Source organism: Boleophthalmus pectinirostris, unplaced genomic scaffold (assembly GCF_026225935.1).
Source record: "Boleophthalmus pectinirostris isolate CB_2022bp ecotype Guang Dong unplaced genomic scaffold, ASM2622593v1 HiC_scaffold_8, whole genome shotgun sequence".
Lineage (NCBI taxonomy): Eukaryota > Metazoa > Chordata > Actinopteri > Gobiiformes > Gobiidae > Boleophthalmus > Boleophthalmus pectinirostris.
Genome location: NW_026571515.1, coordinates 39,756,226 through 39,783,296, shown reverse-complemented (window position 1 = coordinate 39,783,296; position 27,071 = coordinate 39,756,226). Strand labels below are relative to the sequence as shown.

The following is a 27,071-nucleotide window of genomic DNA, read 5'->3' as shown; positions in this document are numbered from 1 at the left end:
ATATATATATATATAGATAGAGAGTTCTCCAATTGATGATGAGATGATGAGATGATGCTATATTGCCAGGGATAAGAGTTTCTTGTACTTTGCCATGAAATGACCAAAAGGTAAATTCATTCAAATGTCGAACTTGCTCATTTCTGACTTGACTCTGATTCACCCATCTGTATTAAATATGATTTGCCTAGAATACATGGAATGTTGTAATGTCATCTGAAACCCAGCAATATTGGCAAAAGAAAAAGAAAAAAAAAAAAGATTGGTTGTACTGGTATGTATTTAAAAAAAAAAAAAAAAAAAAAGTAAAATAACACTGCACAGCCATTTAATGTGAAACTGTGGAGCATTTCAGGCAAAGCAATAGTGTCTCTATGGAGCAGGTTAGTGGATATCCCCAGCAGAAAAGTTACATAGTGCACCTTTAATCGCGCTTTAAGTCATCTATTGAAGGCTATAAACGTCCTGTATTGTGAGAACATGAAGACATGGATTCTATGTGACTAAAGAACATACCTGATACAGCACAGGTTAGAAGCAGGAGAAAGAATCCTGCCTTAGGGAACGCCATCTAATCGCTCCTCTATATAGATACTTATTGTCCTGGAATAATAAAAGAACAAACCATCTCAGTGTAAATAATGTCACACACTGTCATATCAGCTGTTCTTAGTGAGACAAAAGCAGACAAGCATACATGGTTATTTGTGCTGACAGATGAAAAAAGACAGCAAAAAAATACAAATGAATATGTTCACATATGGGACATTGTAGAATTTGATTTTTTTTTTTGGAACATATACTTAAATAGAAGAGTAGAGGCAGTGAACATTGTACCAGATTTAGTTTCATGTTTTCTGGTCCGACAATTACAGAGATATTAATCATAAACCAGGTCAAAACATGTTAATTTTGATAGTTAAACAGAATTTTCAGTTGCCCTTCATCCCAATATTAAACAAACGGAGCTATAGACTATTGCGATGTAACGTGAACCCAGCCCATTGACCATTATAGCGTCAATCATTTTTGAAAATTTCACCCGATTTATCTTAAAAGAAATTGATTTTAAATAAATAAACGAAACAAAGCTTACCTGGTTTAGAAACGGACAAATCTTCTCCAAATGGCGAGGCTAAAGTTTAACTCTTGCCTTTTATAGTGTAACTGGATCTGGGAGATAATCTTTTGTCAAATTGTTCCATTTCACACTCCCAACAAAAACTGACCTAGTACAGACAATGCCACGTGTTCCTTTGTATTATGAGTTTGCAAACCCCATCGGGTTCCCCTCTTCATCAGGAGACCGAGAGAGAAGGTGTGTCCATGACCTGTGCTCATCTCCAGGGGGAACCATCATGCCACCTGGAGCTCTCTTCACCCTTATGGGAACGCTGAAAAAGTTGTACGTGACAAAAAATCAAATTTAAAGTGCATATGACAGGTTTTCATGTTTTTCTGGCTTGGACTTGGTTTGGTGTGATCAGTATTTTTCATAGTTTTACAGCAGTTAATTGTCCGTTTGTGGGGAAAAGTTGAGTGCAAAAATATAGGACAGTGTTGAGTTCTTAATAGAAAACCTCCATGCACCACTAACAACATCAATTCCATCCAAAAAGCAGAGACAGTTCAGAAATAAGGAAGATATTTTCTGTCAGTTTCAACCCTCATTTAACAAAACAAAGGTGTTGTCATTTATTTATATTATTCTAATTACCCCTCCTGAGCCGCCACCTTAACGTTGTGGAGGGATTTGAGCGCCCATTGTCAAAGTCACCCATGGCAAACAGGTCCTAGGCACTGGTCAGACTAAGAGTGGTTCAGAAATGGCTCTGGGAACACATCGGCCTCACCTCTGTGCACAGCTTGGTTCTGGAACACAGCTCCTTGAGAGTTTGTGGGACTCTCCACTTCTCTGGTGTTGTGGTGAAGAAGAAGCCAAGGGGAGCGCCTTGGGGTCTCATGGAGGAGCTTGAGGAAGGTGAAGAAAGTCTGGAAGTCCCTGCTCCGCAACCCACCCCTGGATAAATCAGCAGAAAATACATGGATGGAAATTCTAAACATAACTACTGCTCACTTTAGACAGGTTTTGGCCCTTGTCGTCTTTGTGACCATTGTTCAAATTTAATGAGAGAAAGTGAGCATGCGACCTATGTAGGGATGTAAACTTGATAATCCCTTTAAAATAATGTTTATTTTCAGACTTTGTAAACTAAAGCAGGGTGTAACTCCGATGATTCTTCCTGGAACTGTTGTGATCCACATAAGTGGTGTTTTGTTTCATTATTCCCAGATTGGAGGTATAGTCTATGGGGAGGTATCTGACACTTGCCTTCAGGCCACCATTATCCTGGACCCACCTAGTACTTTTACCTTTACTGCCTGTTTTTCCACCATGCTTTAACAAAATACAGTTTTGTTCATCACTGACAATGGCCCTTAAAACAGCGAATTCGGCCCTGTCATTCTTACCCACCCTCAGTTCAGTATTACTGTCAGTCATTTCATACTAGAGTTGCTAAAAAACACAAAATGGGTAGACAAACTAGATACACATTTGAACAAGTATTGATACTGAAAACATATAACAGGGCACAATTTGAGCTTTCCTGAATTGTTGTACAAGCATGTTCTGAATCTCATGTGATTCTTAAGGTTATATTTACCTTAATTGTCCATGTATTGTAGACTGATTTGTTCTCGGCATCCTTCAGTGCCACTTGAGTCTGTCAGGAGTCTTATTTTACTTTCCATGTCGGAAATATAGCACACACCAGACACACACACATTCTTAGATTTGAAACTGAAGACAGAAGATTGTATGATGAAAATACAAGAAAGTTGGCTGAACTACATTACTGTTCTTGATTTAAATTTGATAAGGCCTTCCTCACTGTAAAACTGTAAGATAATACAGGCGGCTTCTCTGTCCATACATCAGGCTGATGTTTGCACAGTTTTTTAGCGTATTGGCTTTTTGTGGTTTGTTTCAACACACAAACCCTGCATTTTCCACCTGAGTTCTTCTCTCAAATGGAAAACACTCGATTCTTATTTCCACTTTGTGATGTTTTAATACAAGAAGTGCTCCTCTGTGTTTTTAAACTCCATAAACTTGCTAGAATTATTTGGATAATTTCAGCTCTGAAATGTCCAATCTCTACAAACAAAAGGTAAACGGTAGCTGTTAACTTGTAAACTACCACTTCATGACCTCACAAGGTGGAAACTAGATCCATCTATATATTTGGGGGCCTGGGACAAGACACCTCACATGGCCCCCCTCTAATATAAATAAATAGGATGAAGGTATTCAGATATTAGAATGTAATGTTGCCATACTCCCAGATGGGGGGGCAAGGGCCAGTATTTATATTAATTGCACTGTATTTTGCCAAACTTTTTTAAATATCTAAAAAATAAATGCACAAATGTTGAAGCTGAGTATGTCTGTGATTGACTAGACCAAAAATTCACTGTATTACAAAACAAATCTGCATTTTAGCAAGAGTGATTTCCACTGACCCCCATTAGTATGAATGAATATTGGCCTATAGAATGTTGATGGTTGAATGTTGAATGTTGTTCAGATCTCATCTGAAACCCAGCAATAGACCCTGGGGCCCGGAACAACAGACCGTTTTGTCCCCTCGTCAACTCACCTATATATATCTATAATATACACATAAAATCAACACATTTTGTCATTGCATTATACTTAAGTTAGAACAAATGATGATTTTTGAAGTCATCTCAGTGATTATTTTTTCAGTGGGATTGATTAGTAAAACAATTGATTAGATTTTGCCTTAGTGGACCTGCCTTAACGTAGCTGTGGCTTCAGAAGTAATGTTTACTACATTGTGTTCTTGCATTTAAAGCAGATCTATTGTGCAAAATCTCCTTTTCAGAGCTTTTAACCGTGTTATAGTTGTTTCCCCTCACTAGTCACTCACCTGAAATTGTATTCGTGGATGTTTAAGCAAGTTTCAGTCTCTTATTTTCAACGGTTTCACTTCGTAGAAACCGTCTGACCTCATAGTGTTGGATTTAGTTCGCTTGACAGTAGGCAGGTACCTTTTATCGTTTAACCAATCGCTGCTATTTGGTCGTGACGTATGTAATGGAGCTTACTGGTATATTAAGCTTTTTTCAAATCCCGTAGGAAGAAGGACAATAACATCTTTCCCCTTGATAAAATTCACCAAACATTCTCTTTATTCCAGCCGATCTCGGGAATCGTTGACAACACAGAATATATGGCTCTTCGCTAACTGGCTGGTGCCCGAACTTGCACTTCCGGGGTTTTTGCGAACCGTCTAGTGTATTTTGATTCCTGACTTAGTTGTTGAAGAGAAATGAAATTGAGCAGAGGCACTAGGTGGCGCCAGCCTGGTTAGATATACATAGGATTCAGCAGCGTTGTGTCATTTTGATACAAATGAAAAAAAAAGTGCTACCTGCTATAGTGTGATGTGCAACTATCCATTGGAGGGGCTGACAGCTTCACGGCACTTTGTTGTGATGACTTTACAGCGATGTCTGCTCGCGTTGGGCACTGCAGTTTTCATGAATATTCAATTTAAAATGTCCAAATTATAATGATCCAGGGGTGTCATAGATTAGAACTATATAGCTAATACAAGAGCATTATGTCATTTTTAGCGGAATATGGCAAAAAAAAAAAAAATAAAATACACACATTTTGCAACATACTACAGCAAATCCAAATTCATGACTTTGTTCTAGAGTTAGGTGCACTTTGATTATTGATTTATTGATAAAAATTTTTAAAAGGATGGTTTGAAAGGGCCATGGAAGAAGCAAAGCAAGTAAAGAGTAATTCAAAGATTGTTTTTTGAGTTGCCACATGTTGTCCATCTGTGTTTTTGTATTTTGTTTTTGGGAACATGAGAAGAGGGAGAGGCCTCATGGCGACACAAAGGTCAATTTATACCAGAAGATTCTTTAACGTGCATATGATACGAGAGGCTTTATTACCATTTATTACTCTGTTTGGTGGGATAGTACATCTTAAATCATATTATTCAATTAGAAGTAGAAAGTAGTGGTCCAAAAAATCAAGTATTTGGTAAAACTACTGCTCAATTAAGAAAACCTTAAAGAGTAATCGCCAGGACGTAATATCTGATTTATAATTTGAAGTTAATTTAATTTGAATGACAAAACATTAATATAAATAAGATCTGGTATTTTCAAAGAACAGACACAAAAATGAGACTAAATTATATCTGAACGAGCGGTGCAAGAAGTAATAGGAGTAGAAGTATGCTGCTAGAAAAGTAGAATTTCTTTACAGTTACACACAAGAAAGGCATTTTTCTGACACAGCGGAACGCCCTGTGAAAGAAGAACAGAGTTCTTGACCTGGTCTAAACTCTGTAATGACAAGTCAAGTGTGTCAAGTACACAGTTACAGTGCAACGCATACAGCAATGTGTATATGAATATTTTACGTACTCATTTAAAGGTTCATTGTGTAACTTTTCTGGTGGGGATGTCACATTCAACTGAGATACTTTATATATATTCAATTACAGGTGGTTTTATAACTCAGATCTGACCTGTAACTTGGTCTAGTTTGGCCTTCATGAAGATAGAAATGTTTTATACCATACTGTGAAACATTCAAGACGAAGCAATACATGGAGATTTATTGTCCCAGCTTTCTACAGTTTTTGTGCATTTAAAAATACCAATTTTCACACATAACATGCATAACAAAACACAAGTGTGAGTAATACTATAATATCTGGACTATTGAGCACACCTGAATATAAGCCGCATCAACTCAATTTTAACAACATTTTAAAATGGCCATACCTGTCTATAAGCCACATCTTAAAGAATGTTATCAAGTCTGCTTTTATCGCCTCTGAAAGCTTTTGTCTTTTTGCAATGAGGCAGTTCATCACGCTGCCGTCGCCAAAATCTCATCATCGACTCATTAATGCCAAGCTCAGCAGCTTAATTTACTTCTTCCACAGCCACATCAGTTGCCGTTAACTTAAAAGCTGCAACATCTGCATTTCTTCGTGTATTTTCCATAAGGAGGGTATGTGCATGAAGTGCAAAATAACTGTTCAAAACACAATCAAACAGTATCTTCCTCTGCGCCTCACCACGTCTCTCTCTGCGCTCTACTGCGCATGTCTCCTGCAGAAAGAGCCTCTGTCCCATCTGGTATCATGTCAGTGTCTTATAGGATCTTCAGATTTCAGACGGGGGCTAGTTGTGTCAATCAGGTATGAGTGGATGTCCGGCTTCTGAAGTTTGAGACGTTTCTTCTCGTTGTTTACGCACTCACCTGCATTTAACACATATGGGTCATTAAGACATATTCCACTGACTAATGTTCATTTAGCATCAGAACTTATTTTATCACACAATTTTTATCAATTGTTTGAGTGCGCTGATTCTTCATGTTAAGCCTAGATCCCTGCGCTTTCTGCACTCCGGCTGCATGTATCCTCTGTGTTGCCAAACTGTAGACTGTATATATTGTAACTGTGACTATGTGAAAACTATGTGAGAACAAGTTGGCTTGTGTTTCAGCTTTTATAGAACCAGCAAAATAACAACAGTGCAGGGTTATGTCTAAAACACTTCTGCCTAACTCATGGTCTGAACGCTCCCCCCCGAAAATGACTCCCTGTCAATGACTAGCCCTAAGAAAAACCTTCCCATAAAGCACTGCGACAAAATTTGTAGGTTGCTACAATATGAATGGACAATGTGCCAAACAGATAATCCATCCATATATTCGCCGCATTGTTGTATAAACTGCAGGGTTCAAAATGTGAGGATAAAGTAGCGGCTTATAGTCTAGAAATGACGGTACATACTAGTACACAATCAAAATTCCATTCATAATTCATAGTGTAAAAAGTCAAGTGTCATCCCTCAGTGGTCCAGGTGGGATCTACAGCAAAAGAACACAACAATAAATACGCACACTGTCACTTTTCTGATGTAGGGTCCATCACCTGCTTGTTGCCAGGTGATGTTATTGCTTAGCCTAGAATATTCCACACTATAGCTTGGTGCATACATTCGTTGTTTACATAACTTGAAAAACATGGCTTTGTTATTGTGAGCAGACTTGCCTCTCCAGAGATCTGACCTATAACTTGAAGCTGTGGTGTCATTTGCTTGTCTCTGTGGAGACAGATATTATAATGCCATACTATGGAAAATTCCCGACAATGACAATGATCAAGTAATGTTAAATTAGATTAGAAGGATAATGTTTTTAGTTTCACCTCCAGTTGTCTGAATGTCACCTCACTAGTGTATTGTTACTGCAATCTAAAAAGTATTGTATATTGAGTTAAAGATTAACTCGTATATTACACAAAACTGACTACTGTGAGCTTTAAGCCATGCTAGAATGTCGTTTCCTCATCAAAAACACACCTGGAACTGTGTTTTGTTTCATTCATAGGTTTGAGTAACCTTTTATGATGATTCTGTCTACATCTCCAAAGCTCAAGATGCTCTGTTCCACCTTGTGATGTCATGTCAATGGTAGTGTTCAAGTTTTACCTTTTATTCATTAGAGATTGGGAATTCCATTGTTAAAATCATCCAAATGATTCTAGTGAAAGTGCATAGAGTTTAAAAACACAGTGGAGCACTTCCTATATTACCACATAACATCACAAGGTGGCGTGTTTTCTGTTTGAGAGAAGAACTCAGCCTAAATCAGTGCAGGGTTTAAACATGTGTGAAAGAAACAAAACACAACACTGGGTCTGCTTGTGATGAGGAAATAACATTAGAACATAGATCAGAAAATAGTGTAAAATGGGACATTTACAACAACATTTAAATGGGAAAGATACTGAGTTTATTCTGAAAGTCAAGCAGTTTTAAATGTCCCATATTACACAAGTTTCTGTTTTTTTTGTTTTTCTTTTGTTTTGTTTAACACATAAACTCTTTAGGCTTCTCTTAGTTCTTTTCTCAAACTGAAAATACTCCTTGTGATGTGATGTGGTAATACAGGAAGTGCTCCACTGTGTTTTTGAACTCCATAAACCTTCACTAGAATCATTTGGATGATTTCAGCTCTGGAATTTCCAATCTCTACTTAACTCAGACATGTCAGACTCAGGCCCGGGGGCCAAATTTGGCCAGCGACATAATTATATCATATCAAATATGTATTAGAGCTGGTCCGCTGGCTAAGACTTTATTTATTTAAAATGTAGTTATTATTTTATATTCTGCTTGTTCTGGAGTCAATGTTTAAGCAAAACTATTATTAAACTTTTATTTTAATAAGAAAAGGTTTAACATTACATATCTCAAAAGAAGAAAAACATGCAGATGTTGCTCAAATTTTTCAATAAACATGTAGTTTGGCCCTCTGTCAATTTGAGTTTGACAACCCCTGACTTAACTAAAAGCAAAAGTTAGCTGTTAACTTGCAAACTATCACTACATGACATCACAAGGTGGAACAGAGCAAAGGATTACTCAAACCTGTGTGAATGAAACAAAAAAAAAACCTCCAGGTCTGTTTTCGATGAGGTAACAACATTATAACGTGGTTAAAGCTCACAAAAATCCAATCTGTGTAATATAAGACCTTAAAAAGATAGTATATATTAGTGTGTCTGTTTTCTAAGTGCACTCAAGTAGAAGGTACTCTATCGCTCTTTCTAATTTTAGCTCTCAAGAATTAAGTCTAAGTGCTTATTTAAAACATTAGAGGGTCCATTTGAGTGCCGGTCGGTCATGGACAAGGTGAGAATAGAATAGTCTAAATTATATATTTGTTCATGGCTGGAAGGTGGCCATGGAAACTGAAATAGGAACTTAGAGAAACCTGAGAATGGAGGTGTGATGTCGTGTGAATTAGACAAGAAAACCTACAGGTGGCTCTCAGTCTCACTAAGTCTTCCTCACGACTATGGACCTGTCATATTTATTACTATGTGTTTTTCTGGGGATCTCGGCCGTGAACTGTAAGTAATTTAGCTTATTGTGTATTTAGAGACTCTTGACCTTGATAGATTTAAGTTTGAATGGAGCGGACACATGAGTCTCAAACAAAAGCCGTTATTGATTAAAGCCAAAGATAAGACTCCCGAATCTGGAGCGGAACATCATCACTTAATGCTTTTGTATACTCAAGTACTATTTATCATACTTCAAATAAATCCACAAGAGATCTTCACTCTTGTGTCTGTGGACAATACACTCTTCTTTACGTACATTTAACTTTGCAAATTTCAAAATGTAAAAGAGAACGGATCTGTTTGACCAATTTTAATCATTTAGAATTTTTTCTTGATTTGGTACAAAGGTTTAAAGGTGTTTTCACATTTGTCACTCCCGGTTTGGTCCTGGTTTTATCCCAGTTTAGCCCATCTAGTTTCGTCCTGGTCTACTCCTGATCTAGTCCCAGTATAGTTCTGGTTTGGTCCTGGTTTAGTTCTAGTTTAGTCCAGGTTTAGTCCTTTTTTTAGTCCTTGTCTAGTCCCTGGTTTAGTCCTTGTTTATTTTTTTTTAGTCATTATTTTAGTCCTGGTCTAGTTCCTGGTTTAGTCCAGGTTTAGTCTTGGTTTAGTCATTTTTTAAATCCTGGTCTAATTCTAGTGTTTTAGTTGTGGTCTAGTTCTGATGTAGTCCTGGTTTAGTTCCAGTGTAGTTAAGATTTAGTCCTGGTTCAGCCCTGGTTTAGTCCTGGTTTAGTCTCTGGTTTAATCTGGTTTAGTTTTTTTTAAGTAATTTTCTTTAGTCCTGGTCTAGTTCCTGGTCTAGTCATGGTTTAGTTCTGGTGTAGTCTCGGTCTAGTAAAGGTTTAGTCATGGTTTAGTTCTGGTTTAGCCCTGTTCTAGTCCCTGGTTTAGTCCAGGTTTAGTCCAGGTTTAGTCTTGGTTTAGTCATTTTTTTAATCCTGGTCTAGGTCTAGTGTTTTAGTTGTGGTTTAGTTCTGATGTAGTCCTGGTTTAGTTCCAGTGTATTTAAGATTTAGTCCTGGTTCAATCCTGGTTTAGTTATGGTTCAGCCCTGGTTTAGTCTTGGTTTGGTCCCTGGTTTAGTCCTGCTTTAGTTTTTTTTTTTTTAGTAATTTTCTTTAGTCCTGGTCTAGTTCCTGGTCATGGTTTAGTTCTGGTTTAGCCCTGGTCTACTCCCTGGTTTAGTCCTGGTCTAGTCCAGGTTTAGTCTTGGTTTAGTCATTTTTTTAATCCTGGTCTAGGTCTAGTGTTTTAGTTGTGGTCTAGTTCTGATGTAGTCCTGGTCTAGTTCCAGTTTAGTTAAGATTTAGTCCTGGTTCAGTCCTGGTATTGTCCCGGTCTAGTCCAGGTGTAGTCCTGGTATAGGTCTGGTTTAGTTCTGGTTTAGTCTTGATCTAAGCCCAGTCTACTTCTGGTTTAACCCTGGTCTACTTCTGATTTAGCCCTGGTCTAGTCCCTAATTTAGTCCTAGTCCAGTCCCAGTCTATTTAAGGTTCAGTGCTGGTTTAGTTATGGCTGGTTATGACCTGATTTTGTCCTGGTCTAGTCCAGATGTAGTCCTGGTTTAGTCTTGATCTAAGACCGGTCTACTTCTGGTTTAGCCCTGGTCTAGATCTGGTTTAGCCCTGGTCTAGTCCAGGTTTAGTCCAGGTTTAGTCCTGGTCTACTTCTGGTTTAGCCCTGGTCTAGATCTGGTTTAGTCCTGATCTAGATCTGGTTTAGTTCTGGTCTGGTTCAGGTTTAGTCCTGGTCTACTTCTGGTTTAGTCCTGGTCTGATCCAGGTTCAGTACTGGTCTAGTTCAGGTTTAGTCCTGATCTAGATCTGGTTTAGTCCTGGTCTGATCCAGGTTTAGTCCTGGTCTAGTTCTGGTTTACTCCTTGTTTAGATCTGGTTTAGTCCTGGTTTGGTCCAGGTTTAGTCCTGGTCTAGTTCTGGTTTAGTCCTGGTCTGATCCAGGTTTAGTCCTGGTCTAGTTCTGGTTTACTCCTTGTTTAGATCTGGTTTAGTCCTGGTTTGGTCCAGGTTTAGTCCTGGTCTAGTTCTGGTTTAGTCCTGGTCTGATCCAGGTTTAGTCCTGGTCTAGTTCTGGTTTACTCCTTGTTTAGATCTGGTTTAGTCCTGGTTTGGTCCAGGTTTAGTCCTGGTCTAGTTCTGGTTTAGTCCTGGTCTGATCCAGGTTTAGTCCTGGTCTAGTTCTGGTTTACTCCTTATTTAGATCTGGTTTACTCCTTGTTTAGATCTGGTTTAGTCCTGGTTTGGTCCAGGTTTAGTCCTTGTTTAGATCTGGTTTAGTCCTGGTTTGGTCCAGGTTTAGTCCTTGTTTAGATCTGGTTTAGTCCTGATTTGGTCCAGGTTAGGTTCTGGGTTTAGTCCCAGTGTAGATGTTTGTGCAGGTGAAGATAAAGTGTTGGGAAAGTGACAGTGCATGAATTCTTTGTCAGATCAGTGGGTTCATTTTAATGGAGCCTAAATGTTTTTCTACACAAATCCAGATGATCTTCAAATGTCTCTAGTCCATTTGTTCAGTTTTCAGAGTCCCTGAAGTCTCTTTCTTGATTAGGAGACATCTAAGAATCTTCATTAAAAATAACTGTGTGTAGTTTGATCTCCTGCCGCGAGCTGCCGTGGAAAAAGAATACAGGTAAAAAGTCGGGAATTTTCTCAAAAGTGCGTAGTCACAATAATCATTTGAGAACCTTAGGAAAACAAAGCATGAGGGATAACAATGAAAAGACAATAAGTGATTGTGGCCAACACCCCTCTTTGTAGCTTATGTAAAGGTAAAATGTTAAAGGAGAGACGCTCTTTACACCTGAGACTGCGGCGGACATCTGAGACCCACTCAGAACTCTCTCATCACAAACACACTCATGCCACACTTTATCTGCTATTCTGGAAAAAAAAAATAAAAAATTAAAAAAAATCTTCTTTTTATTGTTACTCACTATAATGTACATACTCAAACTGAAAGAGGGGCTAAACTGGGACTAAACCCCGGGACTAAAGAGAATTAGAACAGGATTAGATCAGGACTAGATCTGAACTAGACCAGGACTATACCAGGACTAGACCTTGATTAGACCTTGACAAGTCCATGACTAAACAGGACTAGATCTGGTCTAGACCTTGACAAGACTAGGACTAGATCTGGACTAGACCAGGACTATACCAGGATTAGACCTTGACTAGACCTGGACTAGACCCGTACTAGACCTTGACAAGACCAGGACTAGACCAGGACTAGAACTTGACTAGCCCAGGACTAGACCAGGACTAGACCCTGACTAGACCAGGATATGACCTTGACTAGACCAGGTCTAGACCAGGACTAGACCAGGTCAAGACCTTGACTAGACCTGGGCTAGACCAGGAGTAGACCTTGACTAAACCAGGACTATTCCAGGACTATACCAGGACTAGGCCAGGACTAGACCTTGACCAGACATGGACTAGACCTTGACTAGACCCGGACTATTCCTGAACTAGACCAGGACTAGACTTTGACTAGACCTTGACTATACCAGGACTAGACCTGGATTAGACCAGGAGTAGTAGACCAAACCAAACTACCTCAAACTGGGACTAAACCAGGATCTAACCAAGACCAAACCGAGCCAAGTGTGATGTGAATCCTGTATATGCTCTATACACTTGTACATATATCACATTAACTGAACTAAACTGGGACTGAAACTGGGACTAAACCAGGACTAGAGCAAGATGAAAGCAAGTCTAGTTTACGTCAGGACTAAACCAGGCGTAAACCAGGACTAAACCAGAACCACTGAAAGCTGTAGTTACACTCGTGCACTCTTAGAGGTTTGTTTCCATGTGTGGAGTTATGAGATGGAAATCAGATTTTTTTCCCCCTATAAGCTGCTTCTAATTGACTTAACACAAAAAAATGATAATAGTCTCTATTCACGTTTACGAACACAAACCAGGAAGACATTTGGAAACATGCGATGACAACTTCCGGTCTAGTTCCCGACACTGGGCTCACTGACCGACTGTGATCAAACGCACTGAAGTAAACATGACCAGTGGTAAAATGAAGACTGCATACGTATGTGCTGTTTGGAATCATCTGGAATTTGGCGTGCTCATGTACCCAGTGCGCTCGAAGTTGTGTGTCAGTGGGGAAATAATGAAAACTGAGGTATGGTTGTAATTGTTGATTCGCCGAATGTAACGGAACATTACAATGACATGGAGATGAAGAAAACTGGGACACTTTCTCACTTTTCCTAGATTTTGTAATGGGAACAGAGCCTGCCGGAAGTTGTCATTGCATGTTTCGAAACGTTTTCTGGCTTGTGACGTAAGCGTGAATAGAGCCTATTGCCGTTGTGAGCCTTGTCATTTTGGTCTAAAAATGTCCGTATTAACCCGTTCTACATGATCCTGTGTTTTTATTGTACTGTAAATAAATTCCTATTCTTAAAGGGCCCATCATGCAAAATAACTCTTTTCACATTGTATCTTCTGCACATAAACAAGCACAATTTGGGGTTTGGAACATCCATTACACAATAGTGATGAAATCTTACAGATTTCTTGGAGGCAGTCACAGACCAGGAACTATGAAAGGCCGACTATTGCTCATCCCCCCACACAGGCTCCGCCCTCCAAACGTGACGTAGGCTTTGAGTGAGGCGTGCAGCGGTAGAAATAAACTTTTCTTCATCATGGCGATACAGCACGTTCAGCCGCATGTGTTGGACCCGGAATTGGATGAGGACTTTGAGGTGCACAAAGCACAAGCACCGCGTCGACATCAGTGTGAAGCACTTTCTGCTACGTCAAACGCATCATAGGTGTAGCTGGCTGCATCATCGTCGTAGCAGCTTTAGTTCGTTGTCACGTGGGAGGGTGGCAGAATAACACTGCAATTTGTTTAAAAAAAAAGTCGAATCAATCTAAAAACCACTTCGGCGACATATACAAGGCCCACACATCACTTTTAGAAGGTAGAAAGGACTGAAAAGTTAATTTTGCTGGAGATGGGCCCTTTAATACGGATCTTTGCCCCCAATCCGACCCTATAACTGCTAGCCTCAAATACACCAACCACATCAAAACTGAGACTCAACTAGGGCTACGTTTATATGATGATGGTCTGAACAGAAGACGCAAAAGTGGCATCACGTCTTCAAGTGTTTTCAGGAGGAAATGTGCGTGCATACGGTGACACAAAAGTGTGTGGAATTGGATTGTGTATGCATGGCAGGTGGCTAGGCGGTGATGCTAGGTGGGGATGTATGTGACGTAAACGTGTACGTGACGTGAGCAGATCTGACCAGAGTTTTGCGTCTTGGGCAGTGTAGACGGAAACGCAACGGCGGAGCGTATTCAACTTTTCCACGCTGGAGGGTGGTTTCAGATTTTTGTGTTTTTAAGCCCCAAAAATGCCGTCACTGTCTTAACGAAAAGCACTTCCGATAAAATATTTTGTCATTTTTTTACCCGCAAGTGTTCTCGTGTAAACAGGCTCTAAGACTAAACCTGGACTAAACCAGAACTAGAGCAGAACATGTTCAGACTTTTGTTATAAAGTCGAATTATATAGAGCAGCTGACGCATAAAAGCTTATTTACTTACACTTACATCACATACACACACACACACTCACACACACACACGCACACACACACACACACACACACACAGTCCATGCACAGTATATATAGAGTTTCCATTTGCTACATATGTTCTAATTATAGTTTGTTTCTGCCCTGAGGCTTTCGCTGACATTTAGTATCATTTGTCCCAGTTTGGTCCTGGTTAGATCCCAGGTTAGTCCTGATGTAGTCTTGGTTTAGTCCTGTTCTAGATGGACTAAACCAAGACTAGAGCAGGATCAGACCAAGACTATTTCAGGAACCAAAGGTTAACTGGTTCCATTGCTCAGTTCAGGACTAAACCAGGACTAGAACAGGACCAAGCCATGCCAACATCAGGACTAAACCAGGACTAGAACAGGACCAAGCCATGCCAACATCAGGACTAAACCAGGACTAGAACAGGACTGAGCCAAGCCAACATCAGGACTAAACCAGGACTAGAACAGGACTGAGCCAAGCCAACATCAGGACTAAACCAGGACTAGAACAGGACTAAGACATGCCAACATCAGGACTAAACCAGGACTAGAACAGGACTAAGACATGCCAACATCAGGACTAAACCAGGACTAGAACAGGACCAAGCCATGCCAACATCAGGACTAAACCAGGACTAGAACAGGACTGAGCCAAGCCAACACCAGGACTAAACCAGGATTAGAACAGAGCCAACATGAAAATGAAAAGTGGGACCAAACCAAGTGTGTATACAGTTCCAGATATTCTGAATACAGTGTTTTTTGCTGCGGTATTGAAAGCATGTAAACATAGCAGCTCAGAAAGTGTGTTATTGCAACTACTCCCTTGTTTTGTAGGTCAGACGGGTCAGGACGACGAAATCCGAATCATTGGAGGAGTGCAGCCTGCCCCAAATTCTATAAAGTATATAGTTTCTATACAGACGCGACTACGCCAGCACTTCTGCGGAGGCTCACTCATAACCAAGTACTGGGTCCTCACGGCAGCACACTGTAATAAAGGGTAAGTCATCACACATATTTATCTACAGACAGAAACAAAACACACTAAGAGCACTTAAAGGTCCTACATTATGACAACTTGACTGATGTGAACTATAAGCCATGTTATAATGTTATAATGTTTTGTTTCATTCCCACATCTCTAAAGCTCAAAATGTTCTCTTCCACTTTGTCATGTCATTTTCAAGTGAACACCTTCTTTTACCTTTTGTTCAGTAGAAATGGGCAATTCCAGGCCTGACATTATCTAAAGGAATCTAGTGAATTATGGTGTGTAAAAACACAGTGGAGCACTACCCGTTTTACCATATGACATCACAAGGTGATCACAGTCATAGCCAATCACAGTAGTAGCCTGGTAAATAGCGTAGTAACCTCACAGTAGTAAAGTCCTGGTTTTTCACAAACAAAATAGTCTAAAATAAGATGAAGTACATCTGTCGCTGATGCCATGTTTGTTTTGAGCGCTTCACCTTTAACTTCTGCACAAACCTCAGTGCTGCTCTGTGATTGGTTGCCCACCACCTGCAGCAGGTCCTATCACAAGATGCCAAGATGGATTCTCATGAGTTTGTGAACTCACAAAAATCAGGAGAAACCATCTTGCTGTGCAAGGTTACATTAAAGCCTGAGTTCATAACTTTTTAGCCAAAAAATCCACATTTACACATTTAAACACAATTATGGTTTAAGTTTCAAATAAATGTTAATATTATGAGGATATAATCTGGCCAGGCTGGCGCCACCTAGTACCTCCGCTCAATTTCATTTCTCTCCACCAACTAGGTCAGGAATCTGAATACACTAGATGGTTTGCAAAAACCCTGGAAGTTGTAGACAATCAGCTTAAAGCTGTGAAGCCATGACTGTGTCCCTTTTGTGGAACAGCACAACAGTAAACAAAGCGGCAAAATGGATGTAGATGAAGACAGACATTCTGTGTTGGCAACGATTCCCAAGATCGAGGATTTAAAGCCAGAAGAAAGAGAATGTTTGGTGAATTTTATCAAATTCCCTTCTTTCTAAGGGATTTGGGAAAAGCTTAATATACCAGTTAGCTCCGTTAGCGGTGCATTACATACGTCACAACTAAACAGCAGCGATTAGTTAAATGAAAAAGTACCCACTTACCGTTGAGTGAACAAATCCTAATGCTGTGAGGTCAGACGGTTTCCACGAAGTGAAACCGGATGATTACTCAGGCTAGATATAACCTGACCCTGCTGCAGATCTGTCCTCAGTGCCCCTAATCTGACTCCATGTTTTGTAAATATGCAAAGACAGTCTGAGCAGAAGATCCGTCCTCTCTGAGCCAGATCAGATTGTCAATTGATGAGATTTCAGAGCATAATAAAGCTATGATTACAAAAGACAAAGGACCCACATGAAAATGATCAGGGCCAGTCTCTAAGGCCTTTTAAGTCCTTTAATTTCTGATGCTAAAATAATACAACATAATACCACCCTATCTGGGCGGATATGAGAACCATGTCAGTGCTATTGTGTATAACTACGTCATTCTTCCCAATGCAATGTCATCAATACGAACATTTCTAAAATAGATACTGTATCTCTGCTTCAAGTAGTTTTTAACATATTTTTGCAACCTTTCTTCACAAACTACTTCTTCTTTGCTCAGCGACCCCTAGGTCTTGACTGGGACACAACTGAAGAAGCTACTTGGATTTTATTTACTTATTTATTTATTTATTTGATTGGGACAAACATGTTAATGAACAAACATGACATAACATGAACGTAAACACACCAGATTGTAGCTGGATTAGCAGCAAAAAACTCTTAAAACAGAATTGAACTCAGAAAAACTCTTTGACAGAATTGAACATTTTTTGGCCAATTTTAGGAACAAAGCAGATTTTGCATGGTTTACCTAGAGGGCTGGTCATAATTCAGTATTAGTTTGGTAGATTATATGGTATTGGCTTTATTGCAGATTTTTTGTCCTGGTTTATGATTAATATTTCTAGAATCACTGGTGAATCACAAAAGGCATCATTGGCTGCGATTACATGCACACTCAAAATCAGATAACAACCAGATTTTTTAATTTATTCATTTGAATTAATTAATTTATTTGTTGTTTTTTTGGTCTTGTGTCTTTGTGTGTGTCTGCGCTTTATGTATAAAAGCAATTTTTGATTCTGACATGTTAAACAGTTGAAGATGATAACAATAAATTACTAATCACAAAACAAACAGATTTTTAGAGTTCAAAACTATTAAAATGGCAAATAAACAGCAAAAGCATCTCACTTCCACCTCAGATTTTGTGGTTCGCATATTTTTATAGCACATTTCGTTTCCAAAGTGCTGCACAATGCAAATAAAACATATCCAATAGAAGTATAAAATAAGCCTCTACTTATCTCCACTGGTTAAGACAATAAAAGCAGGAAAATAAAATAAGAGCAAAAAATACCAATAAATAATAAAAAGGTAAAAAAATCACACAACCCACGTGGTGTTAAAAGCCAAAGAGTAAAGTCAATCTTAAGACGAGACTTTAAAAAAAACCTCTGTCATCTTAAAGGTTCAGAAATCAGATTATGACCAGACTTTGTTGTGCATGTAAACGAGGCCAGTGTTCTTAGCTGAAAGGACACAAGATTAATGTTTAATTATTAGATGAATTCATGTGTTTTTTGTTTTTTTTTACTCTATTCATTGTGTGTTAGGAACGAAAACTATTAATGTCTGTATGAAAACATTCTTAATTTAAAGTTATACACTTCAGAATAACTCCAGTACACTCACCACACTTCGAAAAACCACAAAGATCCCAGGAGAATTAACTCAGTGCCGGGGAGTTTCCAGGGTAACCTCTTGGTTGAGTGTCGTCCTTTATTACAAACATCAGCGGTGTTACTTGACCCCTGCATGACCCTGATGTCAGGTTAGGCCTCCACATGACCTTTGCCTCGACTTACGGAACCCTGAAACTTGAAAACGGCCATCAATAATTCACCAGCCCATCCTGAGTCGTGGCACGTTCTTTTTCTGTTACAATCTATTCCTGTAACTACACAGCAAAAAAGACACTTCAAGCTTTGGTTAAATGACATGAATTTAAATTATAAACTGAATTTGAGTATTTTAGACTTTCATTTGCTTATGGTGGAGATTATTTCATTTGTTCCCTTAAATGTTGACAGTTTCTACACTAACTTCACCCTGTCCACTGCCTCATCTGTCTGGATCCATTGTGCACAGAGACACTTTAGTCTGAACTGACCTTACCGTACAAACATATGCGACAATAAAGCACTTTAAAAACTTTACAGCTGGTCAACGTGCTGTACACAAATACTGAAGAGCAGAGACGACCACAATCAGTCACAATGCAACTTTCAATAACATCTAAAACAATAAGACACAAGTTCCTCAAGTTACAACGAGAAAATCTAAATTTCATCACTTAAAAGCTTGTGAAGAAAGGTGCATTTCTAAGAGTGATTTAAAAACAGTTAGGGACTCAGTTTGCAATTTAAAAATGTTTAGAAATGTATGTTGTGGATGATGACAACTGTAACTGCTTACTAAAATAAAGTTAAAGATGTTACTGAACTGGTCTTGGTCATGACTAACTTAGCTGGAGGACTAGAACAGGACCAAGCCAAGTGTCCATCAGGACCAAACCAGGACTAGACCAGGACCAAGCCAAGTGTCCATCAGGACCAAACCAGGACTAGACCAGGACCAAGCCAAGTGATCAGGACCAAACCAGGACTAGACCAGGACCAAGCCAAGTGTCCATCAGGACCAAACCAGGACTAGAACAGGACCAAGCCAAGTGTCCATCAGGACCAAACCAGGACTAGACCAGGACCAAGCCAAGCCAACATCAGGACTAAACCAGGACTAGAACAGGATCAAACCAAGCCAACATCAGGACCAAACCAGAACTAGAACAGGACCAAGCCATGCCAACATCAGGACCAAACCAGAACTAGAACAGGACCAAGCCAAGCCAACATCAGGACTAAACCAGGACTAGAACAGGACCAAGCCAAGTCAACATCAGGACTAAACCAGGACTAAACCAGGACCAAGCCAAGCCAACATCAGGACTAAACCAGGACTAGACCAGGACCAAGCCAAGCCAACATCAGGAGTAAACCAGGACAAGACCAGGACCAAGCCAAGCCAACATCAGGACTAAACCAGGACTAGACCAGGACCAAGCCAAGCCAACATCAGGACTAAACCAGGACTAGAACAGGACCAAGCCAAGCCAACATCAGGACTAAACCAGGACTAAACCAGGACTAGGACAGGGCCAAGGCAACATCGCCACCTAGTGCCTCCGCTCAATTTCATTTCTCTCCAGCGACTAGGTCAAGAATCAGACAATAGACGGTTCGCAAAAACCCCAGAAGTACAAGTTCAGGCACCAGCCAATTAGCGAAGAGCCAGACATTCAGTGTTGTCAACGATTCCTGAGATCGAGGATTTAAAGACAGAGTAAAGTGAAGGTTTGGTGAATTTTATCAAGGAGAAAGACATTATTGCCCTTCTTCTTATGGCATTTGGGAAAAGCTTAATATACCAGTTAGCCCTGTTAGTGGTGCATTACATATGCACGACCAAATAACAGTGATTTGTTAAATGATAAAGAGTACCTGCCTACCATCAAGCAAACAAATTCTAACACTGCAAGGTCAGACAGTTTCTACGAAATTAAACAAAGTGAAACCGGTTGATGAATCAGGCTAAAACTTATGTTCACTACCGGTCAAAAGTTTTAGAACACCACACTTTTTCTAGTTTATTGTTTACCATTTACCGTTGGCCAAAACGTATTCTAAACTTTTGATTCATGAAAGTGTCCACCTTTGGCAGATAGAACAGCTGAACACACTCGTGGCTCGTTCTTTTTACAATACAAATCAAATATTGTTCAGAAAGTTCTTCCCAAGTCTGTTGCAGAAGTTTCCATAAATGTGTGGCACTTGTAGGTAACTTCACTCTTCTGTCCAGTTCATCCCAAACCAGCTCCATGGGGTTTAAGTCTGGACACTGTGCTGGACCCTCCATGTTTTCAAGTTTACCATTTTGTTCTTTTTTTCATGAGGTAGTTTTGGCAGAGTTTGGACTTGTGTTTTGTATCTTTTATCTTTTTTTTTTTTTAACCTCTGCCTGTTCAGTTCTTACCGTTTCAAGCTCTTCATTGGACTTGAACAACTTGAATTGCAATAAATAACTGGAAAAATGTGGGTGTTCTAAATAGGGGTGTGCAAAAATATTGAAATATTGATATATCGTATCGTTTAATGTGATGATACAGTATCGATATCATGGACTGCTGTATCGATATATCACCAAGAGTATTTTTGGTATATTTTACTAAATTATTTTGTTACAGAGCTACAGTTTTGGTGCTTGTTTAGATTAAGGTATTTGGTAAGACTTTGTATAATTTGGAATCATAGACGAGCCTAAATGTTTCAAATGTAATGCACATGCAAACATATAATATCAAATATACAAACTGTAGTCGAGTCTCAGGTCTGATCTGATTCTGGTCTGGTTCCTGTTTTGTTCAGTTCATTAAGTTTACTAAGTTACACATTCCAAGACCAGACTGTGAAATGTCAAGATTTTCAACAATGATGGTGCATGGTTAGAAAAGTTAATACAAAATTTTAAGTTTTGGACATTTGATTTTTCACACTAAGTTCAGCTCAAATACATCCCCCCAAACATCCTGGATCTTATTCTTTGCTCTTAGTTCATTTCATAATTTTTATAGAACTATCGGATCGGGACTCGGTATCGGCAGATACTCAAAATCAAAGGACTCGGACTCGGGGGCAAAAAAATGTGATCGGGACATCCCGGGACAAGCAATTCTACCTGTGTGTTTGAATAATACCAACATTTTTAATACTAAAGTGAAAAAATAGAACTTCTTCATTTATCTATACTGACAGAGAAGTTTTTGCTTCATGTAGATAGGCCCAGTAATTACAAACCACAAACCAGGAGAAACGTCTGCATTTTGACAATTAAAAGACAAATGCTACCATAGAATTCAGACCTGTCCTACAGCTCCATTTTTAACCATGGGCAGTTTGGAACATTGAGATTTCACATAAACTCAACTCACTGACTCAAACTTGTTTTGCATTTGTGAACTGTACCCATGTTGTTGCTTTCTGTTGCAGGATAGACAACATGATGGTGGTGGCTGGAGATTACACTCGGGGCATCTATGAAGGCACAGAGCAGGAGATCTTCCCCCAGGTTTTGATACCTCATCCTGAATACAACAGTGTGACCAACAACAATGATATTATGCTTATAAAGGTATTTCAGAACAAATAGAGATTACATAAAACATGATATTATCTTTCCGCTTCTGGCTGCTTGTTCTTGTGATCCTCCTCTGCAACCCTACATCCCCCTCAAAACATGGCTTCTTCATGTCTTACTGAGTGTCTTAGTGTTCTTCATGCACTGCAGCCTCTCTCACACTGCTCCTGGGCCAGCTGTGAGTGCAGGGTGCGAGGGGTTTTGTTCTGGTGTGACATTCACACAGAGAGCTCTATTCTGTTGTGCTCTTGTGTCATTAACCATTTAATTAGGGTAAAAGGCATCAGTGAGCTTCAGTGTTAGGCCAGAATACTGTGACACCTCAGTGGCACCCCCTGTGGCACCTGTGGACACCACGCCATGCGGCCTGGGCTCCTCTTGTTACTTTTAATTATTCTCAGTACTTGTGTCCGCTGCACCGAAGCTGCCCCAGCAGATCACAGAGTACACAATGACACTGAGCACTGTCCTGCAGATGTCAAAGGACCTCAGCCTCCTCAGAAAGTAGAGGCAGCTCTGGCTCTTCCTGTAGACAGCATCTGCATCCTTCCCACTGTTCAGTTTATTCCAAAGTCCAAGCACATCCCCAGGGACTTGTACTCCACCAGACTTGCACTGATTAGAAGTTTCTGTTGTACATTAGCCATTGCTGTTTTTCAAAAATCAAAAATGTGTGATAAAAATCACATTGCTGTGTCTTTTACCTGTTGCAGACTTGTATAATGAACCATGTGAATCATATTACACTTTAAAAGAAGAGCTTATTAGATTGGTCCTCCTTGCTTCAATACTATGGAAAAAAGATTCTTTCATGTAAATTTGTGAATTTGTGAGAGCCAGGAAGTAGTTTGATATAATTAAACCTCCTTTCATGGTTTGAAAATCAGGTACTTCAGCTTTGATCAGGTTTGTAATGTAATGTACCTGTTCTCTTCAGCTCCAAGTGCCGGTGTGGCTGAATAACTACATCTCAATCATCGTCCTGCCTCGTCAGGATGCCACCCGCGCCCCAGGGTCCATGTGTCGTGTGTCAGGGTGGGGCAGCACCCGACCACAAGGAGGCAGTATACCCTCTGTCCTACAAACCGTCAAACTGCCCATTGTGTCCTCAGAACAGTGCAACAGCAGCATGTCGTACAACGGCTCCATCACGAAGCACATGATCTGTGCTGGATACAGTACCGGAGGGAAGGACGCCTGTCAGGTAATGGTTCACTTTAGTATAATGTTTATGTCAGGATTAAACAATCAGGAGCGGTGTGTTACACTGTTGTAATGCACTGCAGCTATGTGGTCACTGAGGGCCACAGTGCTTGTCATTTTATTTCAAATCTGTTCAAATCACCACAGGTTAGTAAAATATTTTATAGGATTATAGGAGTTTAAATGTGTTTTTAGGACCGCAACTACATTATGGACGTAGCTGGTTAACCTCCAAGGATGTTATGATGCTGGAATCTTTCATTAAGTCTATTGGGTAAAATAAGCTGCATAGACAGCGGCTAAAAACACATCTTTATGTAGCTCCTTTAGTGCAAGTCTTGGTCTAATAGTTTAATGACTGTAATAAAGTTTATCATGTTTATTATATTATCAAATGCTAAGAGCACAGTCTTGGCATGGTTTACTGAATCACTCAAAAAGAGCACACCAACTCTGCTGAAGCTTACACCGATAATTTTCCCTTTCAGTAACAAGACAAGCTGTCTTTATATAACTGAACTTGCTCATTTTATGCCCTGTAGTCTTTATTAGATCCTTCGGGGCAAAGATTAATCGCAATTGAAACAAAACCTGTATAATGTCTGTATTATGTATCATTTACACCTCTCCAAACAAAGCTAGACGCGCCTCCACGCAGTCACTGGACGACCTGCAGAGCACCAGTAGCAATGCACGCCTGGCAAAGCATAAATCATGTGAACCTTAGGATGGATATTTCCTGCATAAAAGATCATGAGTCACATGGCTTTGCCGTGCTTTGTTCAGCCCTGGACCAACCATAAGTTGGACACCTTCTCTGTCCTCATTGATGAGGATGAGATGCAGAAAAAACCTGGATGGAGTTACTCACAAAGTAGGGTTTCCTTGTCGGTTTCACACAAGATGTCGACCGCTGGGTACACCATGGAGCAGAGCAGGGCGAAAAGCTCATGTACAAGAAGATTAAAGACAATAATAACTCTTTTAAATGGCAGTGTCAATGAGTCAGTGCATATATCACGCCAACAAATTGCACAAACTTGTGCTGAAACTCACTTTTAACATGTCTTTTCCACATGTCCAAATAAAGCACATGTCATCTTACCACTAAAACAGAAGAGGCGAAGAAAAAAATGTGTCTCATCCGAAAACACAAAATGCAATAAAGTGCATAATAATAAATCCTCATCCAGTCACAGTCTGCAGTGTCCACGTAAACCTGAAGCTAAACAGATAACATGAACCAAACTCTGGCAAAATCCTCCTCTTCCTCAGCCATAGTGACTTCACTATTGTGAAAGATGCATTTACTGATTTAAAATAGTCCAGACCCCCTCATTCTTGACATAATACCTACAAAGAGATGGTAAAAATAACCAGTATGCCGAGGGCACCAGCCGAGCTTGGGCCGGCACTGCTGCTCCCACGCCACATGTCGGAAACATCAAAGGTCATGACTAGACGACTAGATGACGCATGTTACCGAACACTCAAAGCCTGACTTGATCCCATTGTAAAGATTCCTTGCTGTTCCTCTCTGTAATGTGATCCTCTCTGTTGTTTTCAGGGGGATTCTGGTGGTCCGCTGGTTTGTGACGGCCTGTTGTACGGCATCGTATCCTGGGGCATTGGCTGCGCTATGCCTACCTTTCCTGGAGTCTACACGGCCGTGTCCAACTACCGCGCGTGGATAGAAGACGCTGTGTTTAGCTTTTATAGGAGGTGTAACTAACTTTATCTGACCAAGGTTTTCAAAACAACACTGTCTCTGTACACTGCAAAAAAGTATAATATCTACTGTAGGTTTAAATCATTTGAAATAAGAAAATCAATCTGGATATGAGCAGGTTTGACTTGACCTTTCACAGCAAATATCTCAGGCTATTTGTTAGATAAGAATTCACAAACTCATGACAATTCACCAACTGTAAGGTTAATCAGGTGAGAGGACCAATCACGTCGCAGCATTAAGGTTTGTTGGGACACCAAAGGCCAAGCACCCAAACAAACCCAAACAAACATGGCGACACCGACAGACATACTTCAGCCTGTTTTAGAAAAAATACAGACTGTTTTGTTTATGGAAAAAGTGTAGAGGTTGAGAGATTATTTGTGGACAGGGAAGATGTCTGTGCTTTTCTCTCAACTGGATGTAACTAAATTTAGATTTTCTTTTGGTTTGTTCCACCGTTATGACACTTCAGCCAACAGATTCAAATAGTCATCATGAGAGCCGTTTCAGACTGATAATGTGAACTTAATTCAGAGTGCTATATATATCTGTCACAAACCAGGTAAGGTTTGACTGGGTTACATAAAAGCTACACATTTTGCAAAATTGACTTTTATGAACTTTTAACCATGGTTTAACAGTGTTCCCTTATGGTTAATAATTGTCCTGCTTTAGTCTTGAGAGCTCAGAAAATGTCTGTTTTCACCTATCCCCTCTCTGTACTGCAGTTATAGTTATATATATATATATATATATATATATATATATATATATATACACACACACACACACAAGAAAAGGCCTCTATGAAGTGTTGAACAGGAAAACTACAAATATTGTAGTTAACAATTTAAACTGGTGATCAGTTATATTACCATTTAATATTTAATACCAAAAAGAGCCTCTTCTCTCTTCTTTAAAGACACACTATGTAACTTTTTTGGTGGAGGGTCGAAGTCAAACCTGCTGAAATGAAGACAAATGTCTTTATCTAAAAAAAATGAGTAGATTATTTCTTTTTGCAGAGTACCTCCTTATTGACATGCTCTTTGGCTGTTAATTGTGCCCATTTAATGTTAGGTGTTGTGTTTTGAGCTTGAATGCAGACTGTACATTCCGGTGTTCACCTATTTAACACATTTCCACAGCTACAGGGCTGTTATTGCTGCAAAAAGATTTGTGCATCTGTAATGCAATAGTCAGTTGTCTGCGATTCAGTTTCATTAGAAGTCAAGTCTGCAAGACTAAACTCTGAGCATAATATCTTTCGTCACACTCCAGACCAAATGCTGGGCAGGACTGTAGCTTATGTTTAGTGTGTCATTACAACTTTTAGCTCATCTACTTTCTAAACATGATCATTTCAAGTGCATTTGACACTTTAGACTATATATTTCATTTAACTGTAGATAATTATATTCAAGATTTAGCCTGGACTTCCTGCTTTAGCAAGACTTCCTGCTTGGACTGTTGTGTGTGGATGACAGAGATTATGATACCCCTGTACTTCCTGTATTTATCGTCATATTTTACTATCAAATGACATATTCATTACAAAAAACAAGTCCTCTTTCATGCAGTTACGCACAAATTATATTATGCCATTTTTTATTACAGACAAATCAAATAACAGATGCAGAAATATTTTCGCACCAATCATAACTCTACACCAGGCGTCTCCAACCCTGTTTCTCCAGGGGGCCACCTTCACAAAACAAAAATGCAGCAAGCTACCAGTTTCAGCAGTCTCAAAGAAATGGAGTAAATAGAAGATCCACAGTAATAGATGGGGAACAGTTAGATGCTTATAAAACACAAACCCTTATCAAATTGTACTTATTGTGCACAATACATAGAATTCAGAAATCCCTTGGTGAGCTACTTTAAAAGGAGTGGAGAGCTGCTTGTAGTTCCCGAGGTCCCTGCTCTACACTAACCAAGTATAATGACTATTTGACTGTGCATTTTCATAATTTCAGAAACAAGGTGCCATATCCCTGCTTTATAAATCCGTGCTTCCCAAGTGAGTCTTGTAAAAGAGTAGCCGAAATGCACAAATATGCAACTCCACACATAGTGGAATATAGTAGACACATAGTATATAACTTAAAACTTGCATTGTCGAAATATATACTGAATATATATTAAAATAGAGCCGACCTGTAGCATATTAGTGAACTGTATTAAGTGGTTATGGTAGGAGTAAT

At 39.5% G+C, this 27,071-nt stretch overlaps 1 protein-coding gene across 1 annotated transcript in view; it reads left to right on the top strand.

Moving 5' to 3' along the window:
- Window positions 1-25,357, top strand: part of zmp:0000001088 (trypsin) — a 33,383-nt gene extending 8,026 nt beyond the window's left edge. The window contains exons 3-6 of the mRNA XM_055166008.1: window positions 15,432-15,597; window positions 21,782-21,923; window positions 22,867-23,133; window positions 24,700-25,357. Coding sequence (XP_055021983.1) covers window positions 15,432-15,597; window positions 21,782-21,923; window positions 22,867-23,133; window positions 24,700-24,864 — 740 coding nt within the window. The 3' untranslated portion in view covers window positions 24,865-25,357. The remainder of the gene's footprint in view (window positions 1-15,431; window positions 15,598-21,781; window positions 21,924-22,866; window positions 23,134-24,699) is intronic.
- Window positions 25,358-27,071: the final 1,714 nt, after the last annotated feature.